This window comes from Engystomops pustulosus, chromosome 4 (assembly GCF_040894005.1).
Source record: "Engystomops pustulosus chromosome 4, aEngPut4.maternal, whole genome shotgun sequence".
NCBI lineage: Eukaryota > Metazoa > Chordata > Amphibia > Anura > Leptodactylidae > Engystomops > Engystomops pustulosus.
In genome coordinates, this window is record NC_092414.1 from 30,344,294 (window position 1) to 30,371,526 (window position 27,233).

A 27,233-nucleotide genomic window follows, 5' to 3' on the forward strand; every position below is an offset into this window, starting at 1 on the left:
ACAGGGTGAAGTTTGCATTCCCATTCGGCTGGATGGAGATAGGAGGGACGAGCGTCGCAGGGATCGTGACGTCAGCTGCTCGCTGATGTTCTACTATGTGTGGCGGCCTCGGCACACACTATGATGTCAGCGAGCGGCTGACGTCACGATACCTGCTATGGACAGCGCAGGGACATGGAGCCGATGCGGGAGCCTCGATGTATGGAAGAGCACCTGCTGGGGGGGTGGTGTCGGAAGGCGAGTACACTTTGTTTTTCTTGACTCGAGTATAAGCAGAGTTTCAGCACAAAAAATGTGCTGAAAAACTCGGCTTATACTCAAGTATATACGGTAGGCAAATCTCCTCTTTTAAGCTGCTGTACTGCATTTGAAAACGCATGTGTTCATGCCATGTGTAAATTAACCCCTTGCCCTTACTGCCAAGTAAATTATCTTCCTAAACTAAAAATATTATAGAAATGCTCTTTGAATTTGTCTAATTTGTCTTCTTCCACAAATCTTTATATCATATGTTGTTGTGTTTTTATCACAGGAGCAGTTCATTGAGCTATGCAAGACATTTTACAACATGTTCAGCGAGGACCCCGTTGAACAAGAACTATACCACGCCATAGCCACGGTGGCGAGCCTGCTGCTGCGTATTGGTGAGGTGGGAAAGAAGTTCTCCAATCCTCCCCTTAGGAATTCTGAGGGGGGGCAAACAAATATGACTAGAGATCCCTCCAGTGAGGAAGAGGAGCAAACCTCGGGCCTAGAGGGAAGCACGAAAGAAGATCAGACTACGGTACCCATTGCCGTTCCTGGAAACTCTCAGTCTGCTATCACCCAAGATGACATCCAAAAACTGAAAAAAGAAGTGGGTAACGCTGAAAGAAACAGCCCTCCTACACAGCCCACCTCGGATGACGACACCAAGGATGATACGTCCGTCTCCTCTTACTCCATGGTGAGCGCCAGCTCGCTCCAGTGCGAGGATATCGCGGATGACACAGTGTTAGTCGGGTGCGACGCTGGCAACGCAACGCCCAAGTACGGCAGCACCATAGACGCAGAATGGTCAATCTCCTTTGAACAGATTCTGGCTTCCATGTTGACGGAGCAAGCCCTGGTCAGCTACTTTGAGAAAAAAGCGGACATTACGCAGAAGATTAAGCAGAAGAAAGTCGAAAGACAAATCAGCTCCTCGAGCGAACATGAACTCTCTTCTGTCTCGGGATGACTTCTCATCATAGACTTGATCCTTTCTTAGCTGCTCTTCCTGGCCCCCTATGTCATGCATCTCCCATCAGTAGTTATCGACAACTATAGGAAAACCTTGCTTCATGTTATTATTGCAGTTTGCTTCTTATTTTCAGTCTTTGGGTGATCAGTTTTGATCTCCCAAGTTACATATCACTGAACCCCCCAGCCGTGGAGTTGTATGAAAAGATGGCGCCATCCTCTGGCCATTGGAATAAGCAATGCCTTGACTCCTGATAGCTCTATGCCTGTCTGTAAGTAACGTCAAGTAGGATCCTGTATCAGCTACTATGATAGAGACCACACAGACCGTGTCCTAGGCTTGTAGCTAATGTGCAATATATTGGTATACCGAATAGTATCCCAATTTTTTTTTTTATTATTTTCAATTGTACTGTCTACAAATCCAATCTATAAATGTGTAACTTTTACCCTCTCATCCACCTTTTATGTCACGCTCGGTGCCTGTATATTGATGTCGGTGATAGCTTCATCTCCTCTCGGCTCGGTAATCTCTGTACACTAGATATAGCCAAACTATTGGCACGTGCTCTATGCTGCTATTTAGTCCTTGTGGAATCGGAAACATTTCAGCTCTACTAAGCCACATCAATTTATTGTCCGTACATTCCGACTCTATGAGGCCACACGTTGTGTTTCACCATAGTTTTAGCCCCACGTTTCGGACACTGGTATGAATGATAAGAAGAATGTATATAGGGAGAGATTTGGTTACGAGGATCTTTGATGGTCAACACCCAAATGGGTTTCACACTAATTCATGACACTGCATAAACATGAGAACCTTACGGCTGATTATCTTTGTCATGGTTGAGTCTTGAGTAGATTGTCAGGGGAACATCCCTGTCCAATAACAGTTATTGCTAGTAGTTAAGGGCATCAATATCCCGGACTGGTTGCATGGGATGCACCGGGACCCGGAATTTCAAGTTTGGGTATGCTCATCTCTAGTCGTGAGTCGTGTTTCACGGACCAGCTGCAGTGCAGGGGACCATACTAAGTCCTAGTGATATATTATAGAAACCCACAGAAAAGCAGCACCAAACTGTTATCTGGTCTGCAGAGAAGAAGGGACTCCTTGCGTCATATATCACTAAGCATCCGGTCCTGGTCTGTGAAACAGGACGTTTCACGGACCAACTGCAAAGGACAATACTATGTGAATCGTAGTGATATATAATGCAACCTGTGGGATGGTAACGCCAAACTGTGATTGTGATTACAGATCCTGGTGTTCTGCAGGGAACAAGGGACTCCTTGCATCCTATATCACTAAGCAATCCCGTCCTGGTCCATGAAAACAGAACACTATGATTGACGGCTCAACCATGGCAGGGTGAATGGGGCCCTGAATTATACATTTTAGTAGATGCGTCCATATGAGGCCCTTTTCCTAAATCTGCCCCAATCTTTTCCATATGTCTAGATAAAACCACATCCATTCCATCATTTACAATAGGTCACTTTTTTTGCGTTTTTTTTATGTTGTTGTTAGAATAACCCGTCACTTATGGATCATAAATACCGTATACAACAATCCTGCATGTTATGGAAACCAAATCTTCCTATGTATGGTGGATTGATGAAAATGTTTGTACACGTTGCACACATTTTATGTTATGACATATATGCAGAAACTTATTATCCTGTTTTTTGATGATGTTGCACTGGGTCTCGTGTATCCAATATAGATGAGAAATGATTTGTTGTTGCCTATAGCAACCTATTAGCTAAAGATTCCGCCAGGACCAACAAGGCTCATCTTTACATCACGAGATGCATGATACCTTACAATGCTCGGGGTCAGTATTTTCATGTCCTAAGCCCCGGTGTCGTCTTATCTGCTCCTCCGTTACCCAAGGAGCGTGACTTTGTCACAGGGTCACATATAATTCTGTTCTTGTGATAGGATTTTCCTCTAGCAACTTGGGTCCTGGACCCATAATCAAAAAAGCATAAACTACATAACCCGTGTATTAATATCTTGTATGTACCTGTTCTCAGATAACCGGCTTCAACACTGTCATCGTGATCGAGATCCCACTTCTTTCCTGCAGGTGACGCTGCGCAGCCTCTCTCCCGACACAGTATAGACCGTATACATGTGAGCCCTGTTTACATATGCACTGGGTGTGCACTATGTGGATCAGTCAATAATTTATTATTACTACTGTATTATTTTTAATGCTTAAAAAAAAATGACCTGTACCTTTTTAAAATTGTTGATTTGTCATGCATTCAATAAAATATAAGAATTACATTCTGCAGGGGGTTTCCTTCCTGTTTAGTTAGTGCCTGGATGCTGTGGTGTGTATGGCAGAGGCGGGAGCGCAAACATAAAAGGGGAAGTAAGCAAAGAAAACAAAAGATGTTTGGATGTTTTTTGTTTTTGTTGTAAAGGAAAATGAAGTCAAAGTAATCTGAGAGTTCTTGGATAGATGTGAGAAGATCTCATAGGGAAAGTGATCTCGGACGTCCAATAATTCCATGTAAAGAACCTGAAGGCTCATGGTCTGGATTAGCTGCGCTAAAATCACATGTATTTTCTATTCCTACATTTAGTGGATTTCTGTTGTTTTTATTGTGGGATATTTTTTTTTATGTTGATTTTTATTGAAGTTCTGCACTGATTTTACAAACATTTAGTATTTCTTATGTTTACACAGATTACACAATTTGATTCAAATATGTATCTACATAGACATTAATATGTCTATTACCTGTGTATATAAGCTTAAGGGTGCATTCACATGCCCCTCTGTGGGGATGTATAGGCGGCCGCGTATACGTCCCCATAGATTGCAATGGCGGCCTGGGGTTCCGTGCCGTACACCGGGAAAAGTGCCCGGCCCAGTGTGTGGCCGTGCGCCACTATTTCCTATGGAGGGGGTCACCTCCTTCCCAGCGCACGACCCGGCGGGTATACCACCGTGTTAAAGTACCCTAAGAAGGACTTTCATACCAGTAAAAAAATATATAAATAAAGAACAATTGTACATAACAAAAAAAAAATTATTGTGGGTTTTTAAAGGAAATCAAGCAAGCATGATAAACCACGCACCAATGACAATAGAAAAACTGTACCTGGGTGGGAATAGGACTTCAAAGTGTATATACATATAAAACTTTCTGTGTTACACATGATCCACTATCAGTCATGGACCGATCCAAATAGTCAAGCTTTAAAAGTCATAAATACTAGGAGGTGCAGTCTACCTGTGTAGTGAGCAGGGGGCCCCAGAGTAATGATTTGTGGTGCACGTTCTTCATGAAAATGGCGCCCCTTGCACTGCTCTGATATAGAGCACCAACTACTTTTTTGGATGCACCTTTCACATAGGGCGTGCAACACACTTCTGTTGGACACCGCATGATAAATGTTGCTCCCCTTTCAGTGCAGAAATTTGTGTCCGTAGGGGATAGTGCAGCCGCAGCACAAATGTGCCATGGACACATTCTAAATACATGTGCGAGGAGTTTGCTCTGAAAAGAACAGTCAGACCGAAAACTGGCGCTGGGGCTTTAATAAATCTGGGCTTCTGACCTGAGCTCTCAGTTTAACACGGATGTCACGTTTATCACCATAGTTTTCAAGCGATCCAGTCATTTTCATGTGCTACACAATGAGGAAAGTTTCTCCAAGAATAAGCCACCATTCAGACACAAACTCCATCCTTTATCCTCTTCAAACCTCGAAAGTATTCTCTTCAGCGTGCTATATAGAGTAAGTTCACACAAACGTAGCATTGCCTGTCCCACCTAAATTCCAGAAGCTTTAAGCCCCTTCTACACTGGCGTTTTTCACGCGCGAGTTCTGCGCGTGCATTTGACGCGCAGAACTTGCATTGCACTCTGTCCCATTGTATTCAATGGCTCTTTCTTCATTAGCGTTGTTTCGCACGCGCGTGCTTGCGTTAGATTTCATGCGCGTCAAAATCGCAGCATGCTCTACTTTTGCGAGTCACGCGCGTTTTTCACGCCCCATTCAAGTCTATGGAGATGCATCAAGAACGCATTGCACTCGCAATCATTGCAAGTGCAATGCGAGTGCAATGCGTTTTAAACGTAAGGGTTGCTAAGTGACCAGAATAACAGTATTTCCCCTGCTCGCGAACGATCATTTAATTAAAAAAACACAATGAAGAACAGTGAAGAATAGAATAAAAACAGTGAACACAGGATCATTTAAGAGAAAAACACAGTGCAGAACACAGTGCACTGTGTTCTGCACTGTGTTTTTCTCTTAAATGATCCTGTGTTCACTGTTTTTATTCTATTCTTCACTGTTCTTCACATCTGCTAACTTGTCGGGAGATAATATACACGGGGAACAGTGAAGAATAGATCGCAGATGTTTGCAACTTATCAGAAGACATTATTTTTCAATTAAATAACCCATTTTAATCCCAAACCATGGTCCCTTTGAAAAATGCTCGATTCTCCCATTGACTCGCGCGTGAAAAATGCGCCGAAAACGCAAAAAAAAAACCTAACAACACGCGCGTGAAAAACGCAAAAACGCTAATTACTCCAAGGAAAAATGGAACAAAAACGGAGCCAAAAACGTCAGTTTTTCACGCATTGCACCCTGACGTGAAACGCAACGCTAGTGTGGAAGGGGCCTTATTCTAATATACGCAAAAAATCCACACTGAAACCCTGGTTTCGCCTGCAGAGCATCTTCTGAGGAAGCCCCTGGCAGAGGAAGGCAATAGAAAGGTAAGGGGCTCAAGACTGTGACTGAAATGCAAAATATTTCACCCTCTTAGAAAGCCCAAAACATATAAGAAAATTATTAGATTGACACAAAGTCCTAGACTAAAGTAGTGCAAGCACTACTGCAAGGTTGTGCTATACAGACAGTCCCCAGGTTACGTAGATAGGTTCCATAGGTTTCTTCTTAAGTTGAATTTGTATGTAAGTTGGAACAGGTACATTTTATAATTGTAGGTCCAGACAAAAAATATTTTTGTCCCTGTGACAATTATCAAATTCTTTTCTGTGAAGGATTAACTATAAAGCTTCACTACAGACACGTTACAGTACAGCTGATCATTGCATCCCGGGACTAAAGTGACTTCCAGAGAGCTTCACCAGAGGTCCGTCTGTAAGTCGGGTGTTCTTAAGTCAGGATCAGGTGTAGTCACAGTAACTGAATTCTCTAAACGGTGGGGTGTGAGCAGGGGCGCAACGATCGCGGTCGCAGGGTGTGCGACCGGACCCGGTGCTGTGGAGGGCCCATGCCTGCCTGAGATGGGCTACTGCGCAGAAGAGGAGCAGTGGGACTAGAAGAAGAAGAAGCTGGGTAAGTGTGGATTTTATCATTTTTATTATGAGTTCTGATATGTCCTATTATAAATTTTAAAGGAAAGTTGGGGCGGGGGGCTTTATGAATTTTATAGGATATCGGGGGCTGCTGTTATGAATTTTACATGATGGGTGGGGTGGGGGGCTTTTATGAATCTTATATTATAGGGGGCTGCTGTTATGTATTTTATGTGACTGGGGGGGCCTGTTGTTAATTTTTTATGGCAGGGTAGCTGCTGTTAATAATTTTATATAACACTGGGGCTACTGTTATGAATTTGATATGACATGGGGGGCTTATATTAATTTTAGATACGATTGGGGCTGCTGTTATTAATTACCGGTACTGTATATAAGACTGGGGGTCTGTGTATTATTTAATATCTATAGGTGGCAGCGTGTTCAGTTGTATGGAGTGTTATTTAGCAGCATGGTTATCTAGGAGACACTGAGGCTCATTTACTAAAGCCGTGCACCAGTTTTCTGTCAGACTTTGTACGTTCTTTCTAATGTAAACTGCTTTAAGAAGTGCCTGCGCCACATTTGTGTCACACGTGGCCCTCAGTCGGACCAACAGAATTGTTTCGCACGCACCGTGTTAAAGGTGCACCAAAAAGAAAAAAATTGGTGTACTCTGTTGGAGCAGTGCAGAGGATACCAGATTCGTGAAGAACATACGCCACAAATCCTGAATCTGGCGCCCCCTGCTAACTACACAGGCAACCGCACATAATACAGACTGCACTGTTCTTAGTAAATGTGCCCCAGTATACTGTATTAACTGTTATATAATTTAAGTGGCGCAGTGTGGAGATGTGTGGCAAGGAGCTGACTGGCTGGCAAATCCTGCAGAAGCAGCCGGGAGAAGTCAATGTGAGGTTATATAGCTGATGGAGAATTGTCACCTGTGAAGAGCCCACAGGATACGGACAAGTATGGACAAGGCCAACAGAGAGAGAGAAGGAAGCAACTGCGACTGATTTAATCCATAAGTGATGCCTATCTCTGCTCTCAGCCTTAGGGAGAAGACACACGTGGGGTTTTTAGGCCGTTTTTAGTTTGTAGAAAACGCATGCGTTTTTGACCAGTTTGAATTAAGATAATTGGTCAAACCTGTCAAAAAAGCATGTGTTTTCAAAAAACACATGCGTTTTTTACGATCTGAAAACGCACTAACTAATAATGGCCTAAAAACGCCACGTGTGTCTTCACCCTTAGGCTGGTGCCACACGTAGTGCTTTGTCTGCACTTGAAAACGCAAGCGCAGACAAAGCCGCACCCACCGGGCCGGGCATCGCCCCGATCGCACAGGCGTTTCTAAGGAAACGCAGACAAAGACGCACCCACTGGGGCGGGCCGCGGCCCGATCGCATCGGCATTTCTATGGAAACGCGTGCGATCGGGAATGAGCCGCCAGTGTTTTGCGTTAATTTAATGCAAAACACCGGCGGCTCGTTCCTGATCGCAGGCGTTTCCATAGAAACACCGATGTGATTGGGCCGCAGCCTGCCCCAGTGGGTGCGGCTTTGTCTGCGTTTTCAAACGCAGACAAAGTGGTGCGTGTGGCAGCAGCCTTATTGTACAGTACATTTATTGCTGCTATATATTATATGCTGGAATATATTTATGTGTGCAGTACATTAATTTCTGATATATTTGTATTCACCACAGGTACATATTTATGTACGTGTCACGTCTTGAAGTTTCTAGGGCTGGTTTGCCCATTTTTGCACAAATGCTACTTTTTGGTCCTATTGTGCGACTTTTTGGATAGTAGTTGCGTCATGTGTGACTGTTTTCTTGCTCCGCCACAAGCTACAGAAGTCCATTGAATTAGGAATAAATAATAGGAGCTTTATAAGTGGGTGGTGTACAGAAAGGAAGGCATTATAAGTGGGGCTAAAGGAAGGGGGGCTTTACCAATTAGGGATAAATAATGGGGATATTATAAATGGCTCTAAAGGAAGGGGGCATTATCAGTTAGTGGGGCACATTAGAGGGCATTATACTGGGAGGGTCCACATGATTAGAGTTCTAAGTGGAGGGGGCTACAGGTAGAGAAACTTCATATTACTTTGTTGGATGTTACAATAAGGGGGTATTATCCTTTTTTGGTCCATTAATGTAGGAGATGTAAAGTGGGTGCTATTAATGGGAATAGCATTACAATTCCTCAAGTGATATGAGGTGTATGAATAAATTTGACAAAAACTCCACGCCAATGCCAAAATGTCTGACAAGTATAAAAAAATGACTCCAAAACCATGGACCATATAGCTATGACTGGATGAGAGTTCTGTGCTTGTCAGGGATTTCTATGAAGACAAACAGTAGAAAACAACTGGTGTTCTATAATTTTCGATTATTTATTGGGATTTTATAGAGAAAATTCAATTGTCATTATAAATCGCATGTACAATCACCACACAGATCAGTGGCTGCGCGCTGGATGTCCAGCAGGGGGCGCTGTGTACACGGCAGGATATACTGGGCAGTGCAGTGACTTTCCCGCGCTCTGTATACACGCAGTATATACTGTAGTATATATACAGTACACAGACATGGTGCAGGAGTTCCAGGTGCTCCGGTGTTATTCCTGTCAGGCCTTCCAGGTGCACCAGGTACAGTTCATGTTACTCTGGTCTGTTTTTTTCCTCCCGCCATTTTTGCACGCTGTATAAGCTGGAGCCTTGTTTTTCCCTTCTGCAGGTCAAAAAGAGCAAGAAATGGTCGTGTAAGCTGTGCGGAGAGAAGCAGAGCCTGCTGAAGGTCAGGGGGCTTGTTTTCTGGGCAGTGGTGTTGGGGCATGACAATATACTGCCTGTAGTACCAGATATATATTAGTAGAGAGAACACTTTGGGCTGCACTGGACATTATGCTGCAAACACAACCTGTGTCCCCGGACTTTGGGTGTGTTCACACCTTGGATTTTGCATACCTCCTAATTTCTGTGTTGGAGAAAGGGGGGGAATTTTTTTTTTTTTTTTGGTTAACAATAAGCCACTGCCCTTGGGGTACATTCACACACACACATACACCCGCCTGGCCGTAGCGCTGGAAAAGGGGAAGGGTGAACACTGGTCATAGAAAACCGCGCTGCACGGTTAGAGCTGTTTAATTGCATTTCAAAATACAGTGGGGCTCATTTACTAAACGTCTGATATTCTGACGATTTCGGATTTGCGGCACATTTAGAAGGGGAGCAGGCCGACGGACGATCTGAAGGATTCGGACAAACCGCAGGATTTACCTAAAATATTGTGTTGCAAGCTAAGAACTTACATGCACCGGGCGGAAGATGGTGAAGTCTGGCAGACTTGATCAGGGAAGCGACACATTCAGCAAGTCGGGCGCACAATGTTAGTGAATCGTGGCACAGTGCATTGTCGTTGCACGATGCACTTTTGGGATCTCCTCCGGACCGGATAAGGAAATGTCCCCCAATGGTCCACATTTCCGAAAACCTTTCTGGCGAGGCCTTAATTTGGCGGCACATGTGGCGTTTTGAACCAGTTTTTGGGCCGTTTTTAAAAACCTCGCCTCGGCTTATACACGAGTCAATGATAAAAAAAAAAAAAACTCACCCTCCGGTGTCCCCGATGTTCGTTGCGGCTCCCTGTGTCTTCTCTTCTGTCTTCTCTAGCCGGCAGAGTCGCGCCCATGCTATCTGCCGGCCGTCGCACACTGTGATGCGACGCTGTCGCCGCGGATGACGTCAGCACCAGTTTGTTGTCACAGCTGTAATGGGACAAGACAGAGAAATGTGCACATCGTGAAGTATGTTACTGTTTAGTCAGAGTTTGCGCCACATTTATTACTGACATGCACCACCATTCTGCAGCATGTGCACCAAAAAAATAAAATGGTGCACACTACCCATGCACTGCAGGATTCATGAAGAGAGGGCTGTGTAGTTTTTAATTTACTGCACACTCCACAAACAGATTGCACTAGTTTTGAGAATTGAGGGACAATGTGTGAACACTTAGGGCGCGTTCACACGCTGCGTTGCGTGACGATTTTGACGCATTCCAAAGGCTTCAACCTTGATCACATGTTGAAGTAACATTGCTGAAGCCTTTTGAATGCGTCAAAAATCGCAACGCACAGTGTGAATGCGCCCTCCCAAATTTAATGTGGTTTGATAATCCGGATAGTAACCCGGGGGAAAAGTGCGATAGTAATTGAGAGTGGCCACATCTTCGTACCACTTATACTAAAATGCTAGACCAAGGGTTGAGACCGTTCCTGTCTTGACGTGTTATTGTGGCCAAACTTTGCAAATCCAGATAAGTTTAGGCCTTTCTGCAGGAACATGACTATGCCAACTACAGACAGACCTATCTGCTATGTATGTGAGACATATTATATTCACTATATATTTTGCACTGGTATTGTAGGTTATAGCCATAGACTTCTTACAAATTATTCTCCACCTTTTATCCTTGTAGGTGTATGGGCAAGGTTCAGGGGCAGACTGCAGACACCACGTCCAGAAGCTGAACCTCCTCCAGGGGCAGGTGGAGCAGGCAGCGACTGGAGCCGTGGGGTATGTATGAAATTTTATGCTGAACGTTGACTCTCTTAAGTAATGGTGATGAATGTGATTGTGAGGCCCGGTGTCTGACCAGACAGAAGCTTCTTTTTCAATACTTTGCCAGAAAAAAATACAGCTATGCACATCGTTCATGGAAAGAAACACAGATTGTGTCCTCATGGAAAGCCATGCATGGGTGTGAGTTTATTTGTTTCAGGCTTCTTTCACGCTGACCTTCTGGGGACTTGTATCCCACAGCAAACTTGCGTCCGGATATACGCCCCATAGACCCCTATGGCCACGGTGTGGTAAGCACACACTATAGAAACGATCATCGTGCAGGAGGCCGGGTAGTAGTGAGTACGTCTGACATGTCCTCATCGCTCCCGATATCTCCTGCTTTGTCCTGGCTTCTGACATTGGCTTTAGGACACGGGAAAGTGCAGCGCCCGGTACAAGAGCGTAGTAAATGTCAACTGTTTTGAGGGTCTCCGCTGTTATGGGTCTACTCTGGGGGGGGGGGGGCTCAGCTGTTATGGGTTGGTTCTGGGGGGGTCTCTGCTGTTATCGGTTGGGGGGTGGGGTTGTGCTGTTACAGGTCTGCTCTGGGGTGGTGGTGGTGGGGGGGGGGGGGGAGTCTCTGCTGTTTTGGATCTGCTCTGGGAGGGGGATCTCCCCTGTTACAGGTCAGCTCTTGTGGGGTTCTCTGCTGTCGTAGGTGTTCTTTAGGGGGGGGGGGGGGGTTTACTGTTGTAAATCTGCTTTAAGGGGTCTCTGTTATTATAGGTGTGCTCTGGGGGGGGGTCTCCCCGATGTTATGGGTCTGCTGTAGGGGTGTGGGTGTCTCCACTGTTATAGATCTGCTCTGGGGGTCTGCATTTAGTAATTGTAAAAATGTAGTATTTGGTTTCTGGGGTGTCTTTTCTGTGCTCTACTATGGTTTTTGGCACATCTACGGTTCTGGTTACTAGTGCGTCCCCTTGCAGTTCATCAGTATAACGATGCGGCCTTTGAACTTATCAAGGTTGTGCCCCCATGGTCTACCAGGTTCCATGTATTTCAATGGCTTTACATTTTCATGTGGTTTATATTTCTATCCTGAAGTCTAAGACGCCATGGTGAGCAGTGTGCTATAAAAGTACATTAGGTTATTGTTGACTCCCTCAGGGACAGTCTTGAAGGGAGACCACGACTAATTTTTTTTCCCAACTTTTTGTTTTTGTAGAGAAAGCTGTGAAAATGTTATTTCTGATGATGACAATGGTGACAAAACCAAGCAGAGTATTCTGGATTCACAGGTAACTTCTACCCACAGAGCTAAATAGGAGAAGTGGAGACAACCGGGCTACACCTTTCCATACTTTCCATAGCGTTTCCAAGTTACAAAAACTGTGTAGAACCGCAGTTTGGCTCGGTAAGGTTATCTGCACGCATAGATTTTACGCAAAGATTTTTTGATACATTAGCAGTAAAGTGAAAGTGATTTGGAAAACGTAATGTAGACAATGGGGGAGATTTATCACTGCTCCTGTGCCAGTTTTCTGGCTAGAAGCAGTGAAATACGCAGTGCAAGAATTTGCGTTTAAAATGGGGAATACGCCACCTCCATGCCATGTGGGGGGGGGGGGCGCCGCAGATGGTGGTGGGGCCGAGCATTCCCGTCACATGTCTGCGTTCTTCTGAAATTTCGAATTTTTTTTTATTCTCACAAACCATACGCCACGCTTTCCCCCTTGATGTATCTGCCTAAATGTGGGATCTGAATCCTTTTTTTTCTTTTTTTTTTGATCTGTTTTTGTTTTCCCTCTTCTCTTTGCAGGGAATGACTTAGCGCTCAGCGTCCGATATATCGGACGCTGAGCCCATGCCGGTTCAGCTCAAGATCTGAGCCGAACCGGCATCGGGAAACACGGGGTGCTGGCTGTGACTGATAGCCGGCACCCCAGTGTAACACCCGCGATCGGAGTTGACTCCGATCGCGGGTGCTTAACCCGTTAAATGCCGCGGTCAGCGCGACCGCGGCATCTAACGTGCCTCTGGGGGGTCTTTCCCCCACGATCGGCCCCCCCGAACCGTTTTCGGGGTGCGTCGATCGTTGCTATAGCAACTCTGGGGTCCGATCTGGACCCCAGAGTTACCTGCAAGAATTGCCAGTAAGATGGCGTCTGTGACGTCATCTTACTGGCACAGTGCCAGCCTATGCAAGTGTATAGGCTGACACTGATAATACTCTGCAATACATGATTATTGCAGAATATTATCATGAAGAAGCAATCAGAGGATTTCTTGTTCATGTCCCATGGTATAAAAGTGAAAAAGTAAAAAAAAAAATGTTATTCAATAAAAAAAATAAAGTAATAAATCACTAAAAATGCCCAAAACCCCCAAAACATATAAAGAGACATATAACTAAAAAAAAAGTCTAAATCATAACACAAACCCCACATATATAGTATCACCGCGTCCGTAACAACCCGTAGAATAAAAGTAAATTATTGAACCCCCACGATAAACGCAGTAAAAAAAACTGCTATAAACCTTCCAAAAATTATGATTTTTAGCTATTCAATCCCACAAAAAATGCTATAAAATGTGATCAAAAAACCATATGTACTCAGACATGATACTGGTGCAAAGTACAACATGTCCCGCAAAAAATAAGCCATCAACCAGCTCCGTAGCCAAAAAAGTAACAATGTTATGCCACTTGGAAGACGGCAATACATAAATGATAGATTTTTCCCCACATTAGGGTTTTGTTTGACAAATTTAGTAAAACGTAAGAAAATATATTCATGTCTGGTATCCCCGTAATCGTATCGACCCATAGAATAAAGATAACATGATTATTAGGATATACGGTGAACACGAAAAAAAAAAAAGTAAAAAATCCAGTACAGAATTGATGCTTTTCTACTCCTGCCCTCAAAAAAAGTTCCTAAATTTTCAACAATAGGTGATACCAACCCCAAAATGGTAACAATGGAAAAAGCATCTCATCGCGCAAAAAAAATGGCATCACATGGCCCAAATAACGAAAAAGCGAAAATTTTATAGCCTTCAAAAGGGGCCAATGAGGAAACTAAAATCCTGGCAGCTGCAGCGCCCTCCTTCCCTTCTGCGCCTTGCTGTGCGCCCATAAAACAAGTCACAGCCACATGTGGGGGGTCTTTGTACTCAGGAGAAATTGCAGAACAAATTGTATGGTGGGTTTTCTCTTTTTATATTTTGGAAATGTGTAAATTTTAGTGCTAAATGAACGTATAAGGGAACAATATGACCATTCTAAATTTCACCTCCATTTTGATTCAATTACTATGAAGATCTCAAGGGGTTAACAATCTTCGTAAAAGCGGTTTCTGATAGCTTGAGGGGTGCAGATTTGAAAATGGGTTGATTATATAGGGGGTTTTGATGCTAAATATGTAAAATTTCATTCAAAACTGTATTTATCCCCAAAATAGTCAATTCTGAAAATCCGGAAAAGCGATATTCTTTTTGTAAGCCGCGTGACATCAAAATAAATTATCCAGACATTTCAGAAATTATGAAAATGTAAAGTAGACAAATGGGAAATGTTATTCTGCAACTTATTTAGGTGGTAAATCTATCTGCCTGGAAACGCAATGATTTTGAATTTCGAAAATGGCTAATTTTTTAAAAAATTTATCATATTTTCTTTTTTTTGTAAATAAACGCAAAACTTATCAGCCAAAATTTACCACTAAAATGAAGTACAACATGTGGGGAAAAAACAATCTCAGAATCGCTTTGATAAGTAACAGTGTTCAAAAGTTATAACCATATAAAGCGACGCAGGTCAGAATTCAAAAAATCGGGCTGAGCCTTAAGCTACAAAATGGCTGCGTCTTTAAGGGGTTAATTTTTGTGCATCCTGCCAGATTTTTGCATGTGCGTTGTTTTGATTTTTGGGTTATGGTTTTAAAAAAAGGCAATACAAATTCTCTTCATGACTGCTGGGAATTTGTGCAGATATGGCACTCATTTATTAAGCAATCTATGGCAGAATTCTGACGTACACTCTAATATACATGTGCAAATTGGTTGCATTTGTATTTATGGAGTGTCTGTGCTAGTGTTGTGTCATGGCTGCACAATAGACACTGCAACACAGTACTGCACAGAGAGGGGCGTTCTGCCACATTTTTGTCAGAAGTTTAACAGAAATGTGGTGCATGCCCCTTAAACTCAGTACCTGCTTCGGTCTTCATGAATATAGTGCACGCAGTTTGCCTCACTAATCATAATTGTGGGCCGCTGTTCTGACCTTCGTTTCAATGCCAAAAACACCAGAGTCCTATGTATTTCTATGGGTTCATACAAACAACTGATTTCCACAGACCGATTTGTGAGCAGACTGCTTGATATTTAGATATTTAAAAAGAAAATATTCTGGGGCAAATAATATATTAAATTGGCATCCACCAAAACATATATGTCAGGAGTAGTAACCATATGAAATTCTATCCTATACACAGGAAGGAGCCACCGTGAGCCGCTGGAATAAATACATGAAAGAAAACGATGATAATGCATGTGAAGAGGAGGATGTTATCTCTACTGATCGTGAACACTACTACTCTCATCAGGATTGTTCACCAAGAAGCGTCAGGTTATACATTTGTAAATACATTCACTAACCTATGTAAGAGCAGTATATGAAAGTGTCATCTCTGTGCTGCTATTTATTAGTCAAAACGGCACAATAGAACAGAATAAAAATACCCGGGACTCAGCTTGAGTCTAGTTTGTTCATGAGGAAGATGCTCCCTCTTACCCTGAAGGTGGTCGTTGTGCGCAGCTGCAAATTTTATAAATGAATACTGAAAACTGTTGTACAAGCTCTGAGGTCGCATTAACACTTGCACAGAAAGAAAGTGTATGGTAGTAACTATGCGCCCTATTAGTGAATTATATGTAGTGTGTGTGTTTCTGTACACGCAGTATAGTGTCATATGTATTTGTGTGTGGCATTAGGCCGGATTAACATTTTTAAATAGTGTTGAGGCCTCAGGCAGTGTGTGCATCTTTTGGGCGGCAAGCAACAGTTTGTGTGACATTTTAATGGAATATTTTTTATAGAGTCGTTAAGCAACACCATATAGGAATATGAAATCAGGCCTTTAGTAGAACTTGACCTCAATATTCTATTCAATGCTTCATCTATCTGTTCCACCCTGGACTGCACCTCCAAAAGCGTGTCGGAGTTGCAAATATTGGTAGAACTACGCATGTGGCAATTGAAATTCAGCCTGTAACTCCTCAAAAGTCCTGAAGCTCCCCTCCGAACAAATGTTTCAGCGTTTTTATTCCTTTCACTTCCCATGGAGTAAAGCCCTCTAAGCAGCACATTTCCGGCAAAGCTGGATTTCACCAGAGTGGAGTGTCAGATGTATATTTAGGGATTCCTGTTATGCCTTTGGCTCTAGTCCATACCCTGAACATAAGGGACAGTGTCGGTCTGCTGCCTACTTCCCCACCACCAAATCCACTTTCCAGAGCATGCACACTGTTATTAGTATTCCTAGAGTGGACTGTGGTTTGTAGGCATTTTGGCAGGAGCCATGTGCATCCTCTCTGCATGTGTGTGTGTATAGATCACTGCTAACAGTGATCTAATGGGCTGTTTTCTGAAGATCACTGCTACATATGATCTGTATATGAAAACAGGAATGCATACCTACACTAACTATACTTTTCTGACAATATTGATTTTAGGAAACGTAAGCTTGTGCCCTACTATGGAGGTGATTTCTATGAGGAGGATATTGAAGAAAATATTTTAAAGAACAAAATCTACAAGGTCAATATTGAAATTATTTTGTATAAAAACACGTTTTATGCTGTAATTATTAAATTTTGGGTATTTTTGTGATTGGATACCTAAAAGTTTTTTTTATAATTTTTATTTTTAGGATGGAAATGTATCAGAACCCAGTCCGGTTTCCTTCCAGAGGCATGAGAAACCTGTATCACATTGCTCATCTCTGCAGCCCGGCTCTAGTACACTGTTTCCTATGAACACATCTGGACACTCCATCTGCAGTACAGCCAGCTTCCTGAAGAGGGACCCCAAACCGGACACCAATTCTAATAATTTTGAACACATAAAAAAGATTGGGCCGGAATACCCTGTAACCAGCAGACAAGACGTCCTACACAATGATAATCCTAATACTGCAGATACATTGTGTGCACATAATAGATCTAGATCTTCTCCAGGACCGCAGCAATCTGGGAATCAGCCCCTTCCCTCAATTTCACTCCAGAAACCTTTCATTCAATCCAATCTCTTCCAGACTGGTGATGACTTTGACGATAATTATTGATATCCATGTACAGTATGCAGGTGCATACAAAATAAAGGTTTGTAAATAGTTTGCTCTTGCTTGACCAGTGAAAACAATTGCTTGATCATAAGAGGCTAAAAGTATCAGCATCACAATGCCCTTTAGATGCCAAGTGCCAACTGCAGAACAAGTTGATTCTCCTCATGCAACGGGGATGAGTACATATCCCTAATATATATTTGGAAATGACTGTTCTCTCGCAGGTGGTGTCTTACCTCCGCTCTCCCAGAATGTAAGTTGCTGATGTAGGGTTACCTGCCTCTATGATGTCTATAGGTCGTTATAGGGGTAGTTATCAAAAGACAATCACTTTCATATCACCATTGTGTTATAAGGATGATGAAATGAAAAATAGAGCCATGTTTATTTTTTAGGATTAGGGGGTTTTGGTGTTTTTTTTCGGGAATCAAAGCGCAGTCTGGCTCATCGATGTGTATTCATGATAACTAGAATATAGGAAAAGTAAAATAAAATGTATCCTCATCACTGATGAATAGTCTACAACCTGCTCCAGTCACTCCCTATCAGCATAAGAGCCGACACCGCTGTTCCCATAGACAGACACAAGTCACTAGTAATGCTGTGAAAAGTTTATTCAAAGGTTTTGATTACATATTAATAGGATTAGATCCGTCACGTAAAGACAAGACATTAGCACTGTGGGAGACTCGCTTCTAATGTCAAAGTTCAGTGTATACAGGGTGATTCTGATTACACAAGTTGTATAATCGCTCACTGCATCTGGGGAAATATTTGTATGTTGGATTAAACATTCAACAATAAAAACAAACTAAAGCCGGTGCATATTTAGGCACATTGGTTACACAGCCCAAAATTTGTCCTTCTCTGTTTAATAGGGAATGTGTTTAATGTAGAAACAAAAGATAAAATATTTGTACATTTTTAATTTTTTTTTCCCTTTGATGTGAGGACCTGTAGGTACAAATTCAGGGAAGAGTGTAAACCCGATGGTCTTAGGGGCTTACACTCTTACGTGCGTTCACACGTGGCGTTTTGCTTTTTCAAATGTTACTATGCATTTGGCTGCTTTGAAAGCTTTTTTTCTTCATAGCTGGAAGTGTAAGCAGCTGGGTAAACATTTTCAGAGCTGGTTACACTTCAAGCAATAAAGAAAAACTCTTTCAAAGCAGCCAAACACATAGTTATATATTTTTTAAAAAGTATGCGTTTAATCGCAACTACGTGTGAACGCCCCCTTAGGGAAAAATGGAAATTTTGAATTTATTTAGTGATATCCCGTGATCTTTATAAGAGATGCCATGACACGTGACAAAAACAAGGTTAACGAACCATTCAAAAACGTCAAAATAATTTTATTTTAGAATATTGTGGGACTTTTGGCCAAATACATACGAAATTTCCCACAGTGTTAATGCTGTCTTTTCTCATATACCAGTGATTGAGTAGAACATATAGAAAGGCATAATAATAACAAATGCACAAAGCAGTATTGTGGTTATGGACGTGGAGGTTGCCGCACAGACTGCATGGTGTCAAGGGCAGAGCCAATGTCATAATCCTTGGCTTGCAGAAGACGAGTGAGCCATCCGCCTTCATCTGTGAATCCCATGGACAGCATCTGTGACAGGGTCTCGATGAGACGGGGGTCGGCTTCTAGAAGAGAACAAATCGGAAACGTAAGTTGTTGACGAAATTTGATACATTTAATGTTATATTCCCAGAATCTGGAACACTTCTAGTGGGCCGGGGCAGCCCACTTCCCTTGCTCAGGCTTCTGGATCAGTTGGGTACTTATAGCTGAGCAACAGGCCAGAAATATGTAAGTTCTGGGGCCCACAGGACAACAAAAAAAAATGTAATTCCATGGTCTGAGGAAGCTACTCATTGGCTGATGCAGGTCCCATGAGCCAATGGAACTTCTGCCAGACGCAATGGTAAACATGAAGTAAAACGGGAACTGAAGTGGGGTTTTGAGTGCTATGCTAGATTCTCCAAATTCCTGGAAAACTGCTTTAATCCCCTATTAGTATGTTGCACATCGGCTGCGGGTGTATGGACAGAACTATAACCCACAATTGAAACTGGCACCAATTGCGAGTGTTAACCCTTTGATTGCTGCCGGAGGGGCATGGGCACCACCATCTTGCCTGATATCGGTGCTCCCTGTGACGTAATCGGGAGAGTGACGATCTGTCGCCATGACAGCCTCAGGTTTTTATAATTCCTGGGGCTGTATGGTTTCTGAAGATCTGTTACCATGTGGCAAGGGCCATTATAATAGATCATTTGTAAAAAATCGTATATACTGCCATACTGTAGTATGGTAGGATTGAACAGACTACTGAGGGTTAAAGTACCCTAGGCGGTCTATAAACTGCTATTTGTTACGTAGAAAATGAGCTCGCACAGCTTTTTAAAATGAAAAATTTAAATGTTATAGATTTTTAAAGGTGGGAGAGTGAAAAATAGAAACACAAAAAAGGACCTGGTCGTTAGGGGTTAAAGGAGTTCTATGTTGCATTGTAACATATTAAAATACGGAAATGTATAGATTACCACTTTACCTGCTGGGAGATGTGGATAGATGGCGGCTTCTCTTAGACCTGTGGGTGCATGTGTAGTTCTGAACGGGTCTAAAGGACTCGGGGAATCTGTATCCAGAAGCTGAAGAGACTGAAGCTCGCCAGTGGATGGGTCTACTTCTTTAGGTGACACATGAGTCCAGTCATCATCACCCCCTGAAGCACTTCCGCTGTGTTCACCCTGTTCCTGCAAAGAACCCAAAATTGTAATGACTTGCAGTGAAACCTCCTTGAGCAGACCACCCAATTTTGCACATAAAATTGGTCTTTTAATGGTGGGCAGCTTCCACAGCGTATAAGTAGGGAGAGGTTTTACTGTATTGTGCTATACATATTATCCGTTAGAGAATAGATCCATATCTAATATACAATATGAGAACATTACTTCTAAAAAAAATCCTACTGATAAGTCAAATAAGAGGGGGCACAGAGGTAGGAGCTGCCCCACACTATGCAATCACATAAGGAAGGGTTTTGGAAAAAACTAATTGCTGATGAACCAAGAGGATTGTGTTAAAGGTGGCACAATATGGGTGCTACATGAAAAGGCATCGATCTTGTAGATCCCCAAAGGATCCATCTAAGAGATCGTTAGGCTCCGGTACTCACATTGCTCGGCTGTGTGGTTGAGTTCAAATGTACGTCTTCCATCTGTTTGGCGATGTTGTCAGTGTCCATAGGAGCAGTACCCTCTTCGGATCTGTTGGTGGCGCTCTTCTGGTTCTGGGTAGAGGATGTGCTGCTTGGTTGTGACTCTTTAGCTTCGGGGCCAGGCTGTGGAGATGAAACCTTACTGCGCTTGCCACCATGTTCTACATCGATGTCCACGTCAATTCCTGCAAGAACCAGAAAGTATTAGAAAGACTGAAGATAAAAGTATCCATCAATAGAAGCCGTGTTAGGTCATATATAGAAAATAAGCATAGGACACCTACCCAGGGGGCTCAACATGGCTGCCACACTCTCTCCAACGTTCTGCAGGAAGGCAACATTGGGGTCAGGGCAAGGCTGGGAGGGATTGTTGGATTCACCTATGGTTGTTAAGGAAAAGACAATTAAGACTTCTGATCGCCCTTTTCATTGCAGCCATCGAGTCTAAAATCATTGAGGTAACCAGTATTACCCCAATACTATACAATAGGACATATTTACCTTCCTGGGCAGTGTTCGGATTGGTTGGGGCAGTGCATCCTTGTGACTGCTGGGCATTTGGGCAGGGATGTCCTCTGCCTGGGAACCCCCAGCCATGCATCCAGGGAAATGAAGGCATCCCATGGCGCATCTTGCGGAGCCAGCGACCATGAGGAAAGGCCTGGAGAAAGAATAGTAACACACAGTATAGTCACACGTATACAAAGCAAGTGACTCTATATGGGAAATAGTAATGTAGGAGCTGAGAAGGTTCTTACAATGGGGGTCGGGAACATGATCATGTTGTGCTCCTTGTGGATTCCCTTTGCCTCGCAGGTGCTGCACAGGTCATAGTCAGGGCAGATCAGGCATTTGTACCTGTTCCCCACCACAGGACCTTCACAGCCGTCACAGGTCACATTGGGGTGCACCACGTTCTGGGTGTTCTCCGATCCACAATGCGCACGATGTTCTCGCTTGCATTCTCTCCGTTCTAGAAATTAAATTAGAAGGTGTCATGGCTTAAGCATTATCACTTGTCTGGATGTCATCTCATTTTCTTGTGGGGAGAAGTAAATTGAGTTTGTCCAACATTTAATACTCAATTTTACACCATTTATGCTCACACAAGGGATAACAACTAACCTGCCCTCACCCTACATGGCTCACCCCACTAACTATGTATCCTCCTACGAATCACATCCAAACATAGCCATCTTGTAATACCCATGAATCAGCAATTCGGAAGTATCTTTTCATACAGTTTTGTGCAGTGCCGCATCAACCATGAGTTGAGCCTCTAGCCTCAGAGCGGCAGAATGCAATAAATCAGAGGGGGCGGAAGGCTTCATGTTACAGCTTTTGGCCCTGTCCCATTACATTATATATGATTCTACTATACATAAAAATAGCAAGAGCATGTGTGTGTGTGTGCACATTGTCTGGTAATATCAAATTATCAAGTTACACAATTTAAAAGGGGTGATAAATGTGATATAATAATGAATAGTTAAAGGGGTTGGTCAAGTGTGGAGGGCAGGATATTAGGTAACTTGCCTATATACATCTATTAATAGTTCTGCTTTCTTGATATGTAAAGTGAAGCCTCCTGTCTTTTACCTCATCAGCCAGAGATTCCTGACCGAAAAATGGCTGCATATTAAGTGTCATGTGATCTCTGTCCGTAAGCAAACGCCCTGCCAGGAGCTTATGATGATATTCATGAATGCAAAAAGGCAGGGTCGATTGCTCATGGAGAGTTAGAGATCACATAATCCTCCATCTGCCGCCATTTTATGGACAGGAATCTCTGGCTGATGAGGTAAAAGACAGGAGGCTTCACTTTCTATATCAAGAAAGCTGTGCAGAACTGTTAATAGATGTATATTGGAAAATTACCTAATATCCTGCTCCCCCCCCCCCCCACTTACATACACATTACAAAAATACGTGAGGTAAAGTGGCCAACCCCTCTAATGAGGGAAATGTGCTCCAGAATTGTTACTCATGGGGAATATCAATTATACAAGATGAATTTCTAATATATTATAGTCTTATATATTCTTGTATTTCATATATAAACACAAACCTTTAATGTACAGGCGGAAAACACCATCATTGATCATTTCCAGTCCCATGTTCAGTTCTTCATCAGTGGAAAAAGCCACAAGATCTCCCTCTTCATCTGGAAGAGAAAGCGGATGCTTAAAATCCGGAAATTATTTATGTAATGGACCATACCGTATTATTTACATCCAAACAAAAAAATATCATTGATTCTAGCTTCAATTAAAGGTTAAGTAATTCTCGTTATTCATAAGAATTTTTAAAATTCTAAACAAATTCCTTCTGTTGCTCGGCAACGACAGACGCGGCTGGTGGGTGACAACACCAGATCTCTATGCTCCCACCCAGAGCAGTGATATGTTATATCTCTATGCCCCGCTCAGACAGCAGGTAAGTGGATTCCTATTATTTATGACTGCTCTTGGGAAGGTAATCTGAGGTAATCCTGGCAGGGGACTCTGTGTTCTCCGGTCTCATTCCTACCATTGGTTTAACAACATTCCTTAGTTAATACCGGGAACAAAATGGCTGCCAAATGTTATTTACCAGCGCGTGTAGCCAGACAGGACTCGGCACCCTCTGACCTTCAGGCTGAGGAGGGCGAGTGATAGGGATAGGTCACCTTTTGGTATACATAATCTTTCAACAAACGTGTGCACGTGATACACACATCTGTCCCCTATATAACTTATTTTTTAGCAGGTTCCTCTCTACAGACTTTTTTTTTTGTTATTCTGAGATAGTTGGGGGAGACAATAATGTCTCCCATACACTGCAGAAAAGGAAATAATAACTGAAGGGCATCAGAAAGAAGGACTGACCTATATTCATGTGAATAAAGCACATAGGGCGAGATAGAAACTTACAATTTAGCTCAAGTTGTATCTGCCCCAAATCCCTACTCTCTGGCTCAGCTCATGCTCACTTCTCCCCCTTCTCTCTCCATAGACTTCTGTGTAAGAGCAACTCATTTTGTTCTTCTTAATGATCAAAATAATAAATCAATAACATTATTGGACAAGGGGTCCTTTACTTGAATGGGGGCTTTACCTGCAGTTACCTGACCTGACCACTATACTGGGAACTGGTAAAAAGCACAGCTACAAACTCTAAATATGTTCTGTAGGAATCCAACTCTAGCATCTCATTAATCTCTTAGGATTTTTCAGACCAGTAAAACAACCAAAAGTTAAAGGAGTACTCTGGAGAGGATCAGTTCTCCCCCAGGGAGAGTTGAAATCACCAGGAAACCCACTAATCCACAGAGTATGGGATCCTGATCCTCTATTCCCCTTAATCTGAATGAAGCGAGTCCCCTTTCGCTCCATAATTCTAACATTTATCATTGATCCCTGGTCGGAATACCCCTTTAAAATGCCTTTAAATAACTTTCATAAATGTATTCCAAATCTGTATCAGTGGGAGTCCATATATCTGGTCTTTCACACACAATTACTAAAATATAGTTCTGATCACAATTCTGTTCCAGCACTGCCAGCCCTGTCCCCATTATTTCCAGCCTTGGCTATACTGGAGGTGATGGCGTAGCACTTGTCATCATGTGACTATGGAAGCCAATCACTGGCCTCAGTGGTGATGTGTAAACAAAGGAGCTGTGATTGAATGGCGTCACAGAGACTGGAAACAGCGTGGACCAGGAAGTAGGTGCTGGAACTGGGGACATGTAAAAGCTCCATATGTCAGCTTTAAGATCACATCTATTAATGAGGTCTTCTGGCAGGACACATTGACCAATCAGAATATCTGTGTATGTTAGAAGAGTGAGTAATAGAACGCAGAGCCAATTTCATTAGGATACCGACAGGCAGTGTTGTCATAGGGACAAAGGTTAGCGCTTAGTATAGAAAGTCTAGGGCGTCATGTAGTATAATAAAACACTAGAATAAAGACATATAACTATAAGACACAAGTAACATAGACTGCAAAAAAAAAACTACACAAGTCAAAACAACACAGGAAACAAAAAAAACTGAGATTTTCATGAAGTGTGTAGAAGTTGCACTATGCCTTTATCAGTGCCCCACACCCTGCAGTGCCCTTTACCCGAGGCCGTTCATCTGGCTGCCAAACTACACAATAGTCACAAAGGGCACACATTCCTCCGGACGCCCATCATGTTGTAACTAAAATCTCAAAAAAAATAAGGCAACAACTTCAAAACACTTGGCATGAATGAGTGGTCAGGGCCCCAGCGAGGTCAATACTGGCAGCGCCAACATATGGCAATCATTGCCAGTATCTGGAGCAAACACTGGCCGTGCCAATGAATGTTAGACAGGCACCACTGGTGGAGATAGTGGGCATGCGGGGACAGTATTGGTGGCATCCACCACAAGGAAGCAAAGGTTACAACAAATTATGCAACATATGTAAAAAAAATAATATGCATTATCAGCATGCCACCTGCTGAGGAGAGATGCCAGTGGGCACTCAGATGATATGAGGGTGCACTGTAATTCTGAGGGGCACTGTGATTAAGCCAGGGTGGGATGTAATGCTAGAGGGGGGGGGGGGGGGTTGCTGTGATGATGTAAGGGGGCACGGGGGGGGGGGGGGTACTATGGTGATGCCAGAGAGTCTGTGCAGTATGATAATGCCAGGTGGCACTATAATGATGCCAGGCGCACTGTAATGCTGGGGGTGCACTGTGAGGATATAAGGGGGCACTATGACATTGGCAGGGGGGCAATGTGATTATGCCATGGTGGGCTGTAATGCCAGGGGGCAATGTGATGATGCCACGGTGGGCTGTAATGTTAGGGGGCAATGTGATGATGTCAGGGGGTAATGGGATGATGCCACGGTGGGCTGTAATGCCAGGGGGCAATGTGATGATGCAAGGGTGGGCTGTAATGCCAGGGGGGCAATGTGATGATGCCAGGGTGGGCTGTAATGTTAGGGGGCAATGTGATGATGTCAGGGGGTAATGGGATGATGCCACGGTGGGCTGTAATGCCAGGGGGCAATGTGATGATGCAAGGGTGGGCTGTAATGCCAGGGGGGCAATGTGATGATGCCAGGGTGGGCTGTAATGCCAGGGGGAAATGTGATGATGCAAGGGTGGGCTGTAATGCCAGGGGGGCAATGTGATGATGCAAGGGTGGGCTGTAATGCCAGGGGGAAATGTGATGATGCCACGGTGGGATGTAATGCCAGGGGGAAATGTGATGATGCCACGGTGGGATGTAATGCCAGGGGGCAATGTGATGATGCCAGGGGGGGGGGGGGGGGCTGTAATGCCAGGGGGGGCTGTAATGTTAGGGGACAATGTGATGATGCCAGGGTGGGCTGTAATGCCAGGGGGCAATGTGATGATGCCAGGGAGGGCTGTAATGCAAGGGGGCAATGTGATGATGCCAGGGGGGGCTGTAATGTTAGGGGGCAATGTGAAGATGCCAGGGGGGGGGGGCTGTAATGTTAGGGGGCACTCACCTCTGTAGAACATCTGGAAGGAGCCTCCTTTCAGGCCCTGGAAGACCTCGGTCACCTTGTTGGTGAGCAGCTCACAGCCGGGGGTCTGGCTGGCAGCCTTGCCCTTGCCCAGCTGGAGGGTGAAGCGTCGGATCTCCTTGTGGCTCTCATCTTTGCCCAGCAGATAAGCCTTGACTGTGACCGGCATGGCGGCGGCGGCTGATGTCGCAGCAGTAATTGTCAGTGACGTGTGAACACAGCGCTACAGACCTTCCTGCTCCTGTGACTGTTCCCTGCAGCCGGAGCCTCATGTATATAAACAGCAGCTCAGGAAATTCCCCACCCACCAGCTGGTGGCCGCGACAGACACGCCCCCTGTCACCGGACCACGCCTACCCACAGAACAATCGCGAATCACGCGGATTGGCAGTCTTCTATTCCAATCAGGACTTTGGACCTCAGGTAGATAACCGCGCCTACACTGGAATTGACAGCTTGTTTAGTCACGCCCCCATCAGTATAGGAAGTGTTTTGTGATGTCATGATGATCTAGCAAAACATAGGGGGACTCCCAAAGCTGAGGGGGGCAGTGAGGGACGGAAAACATTCCAGAAAGTTCAAGAATATGTGATGTAATAGGGTGACAATAATTTTCCAGCCTATAATATTATCTATTGCAGTGTGTTTATTTTATGGTGCACACAGCTGAGGGTTTGTTACAATGTGTCAGTGTTAAAGTACATTGTGGCATGTGAATATATCCAGACCCCCACCGACTACAGGTACCCCTCCATTAAAATTAGTGGCCCCTCTATCTATCCCCTCTAGTGTATTCACAAAATATTACACCCCTCTTAGCAGCCCCACAAAGTATAATGCCCTTTTCTGGAGCCCCCTGCACTTCTATAGAATTCTACTTGCCCCTTACCTAAAATACCCCACTTTCTTAAGGCCAAAACTTATGCTCCTATTTCTGAAACCCTTAACTTATGCTTCCCTATCTGTAGTCACCCACAAATTATATTCAACTTTCTGTAGCCCTCCCATGTGACCTTATGCCCCAC

At 43.6% G+C, this 27,233-nt stretch overlaps 3 protein-coding genes across 5 annotated transcripts in view; 2 read left to right on the forward strand and 1 right to left on the reverse strand.

Annotated features, from left to right (window-relative positions):
* Positions 1-3,518, forward strand: part of TBC1D9B (TBC1 domain family member 9B) — a 40,621-nt gene extending 37,103 nt beyond the window's left edge. For both annotated transcript variants that reach the window (XM_072145619.1, XM_072145621.1), the window contains one exon: positions 533-3,518. In XM_072145619.1, coding sequence (XP_072001720.1) covers positions 533-1,219 — 687 coding nt within the window. In that variant the 3' untranslated portion in view covers positions 1,220-3,518. The remainder of the gene's footprint in view (positions 1-532) is intronic.
* A 5,471-nt stretch (positions 3,519-8,989) lies between these two features.
* MRNIP (MRN complex interacting protein) lies at positions 8,990-18,688 on the forward strand. The gene is made up of 7 exons (XM_072145624.1): positions 8,990-9,188; positions 9,277-9,336; positions 11,020-11,117; positions 12,331-12,403; positions 15,605-15,738; positions 16,845-16,929; positions 17,042-18,688. The coding sequence occupies exons 1-7, from the start codon at positions 9,129-9,131 to the stop codon at positions 17,453-17,455; spliced, it is 924 nt and encodes a 307-aa protein (XP_072001725.1). The 5' UTR covers positions 8,990-9,128; the 3' UTR covers positions 17,456-18,688.
* Positions 18,052-26,536, reverse strand: SQSTM1 (sequestosome 1). 2 transcript variants are annotated; one of them, XM_072145623.1, is made up of 8 exons: positions 26,191-26,536; positions 22,760-22,855; positions 21,450-21,664; positions 21,193-21,352; positions 20,976-21,071; positions 20,650-20,876; positions 20,023-20,221; positions 18,052-19,111 (listed from the first exon to the last, which is right to left on the reverse strand). In XM_072145623.1, exons 1-8 carry the CDS (start codon positions 26,375-26,377, stop codon positions 18,954-18,956), a joined length of 1,338 nt encoding a protein of 445 aa, XP_072001724.1. In that variant the 5' UTR covers positions 26,378-26,536; the 3' UTR covers positions 18,052-18,953. The 2 variants fall into 2 exon arrangements, with proteins under 2 accessions (XP_072001724.1, XP_072001723.1); XM_072145622.1 differs by having other exon boundaries at positions 20,023-20,227; positions 26,191-26,532.
* Positions 26,537-27,233: the final 697 nt, after the last annotated feature.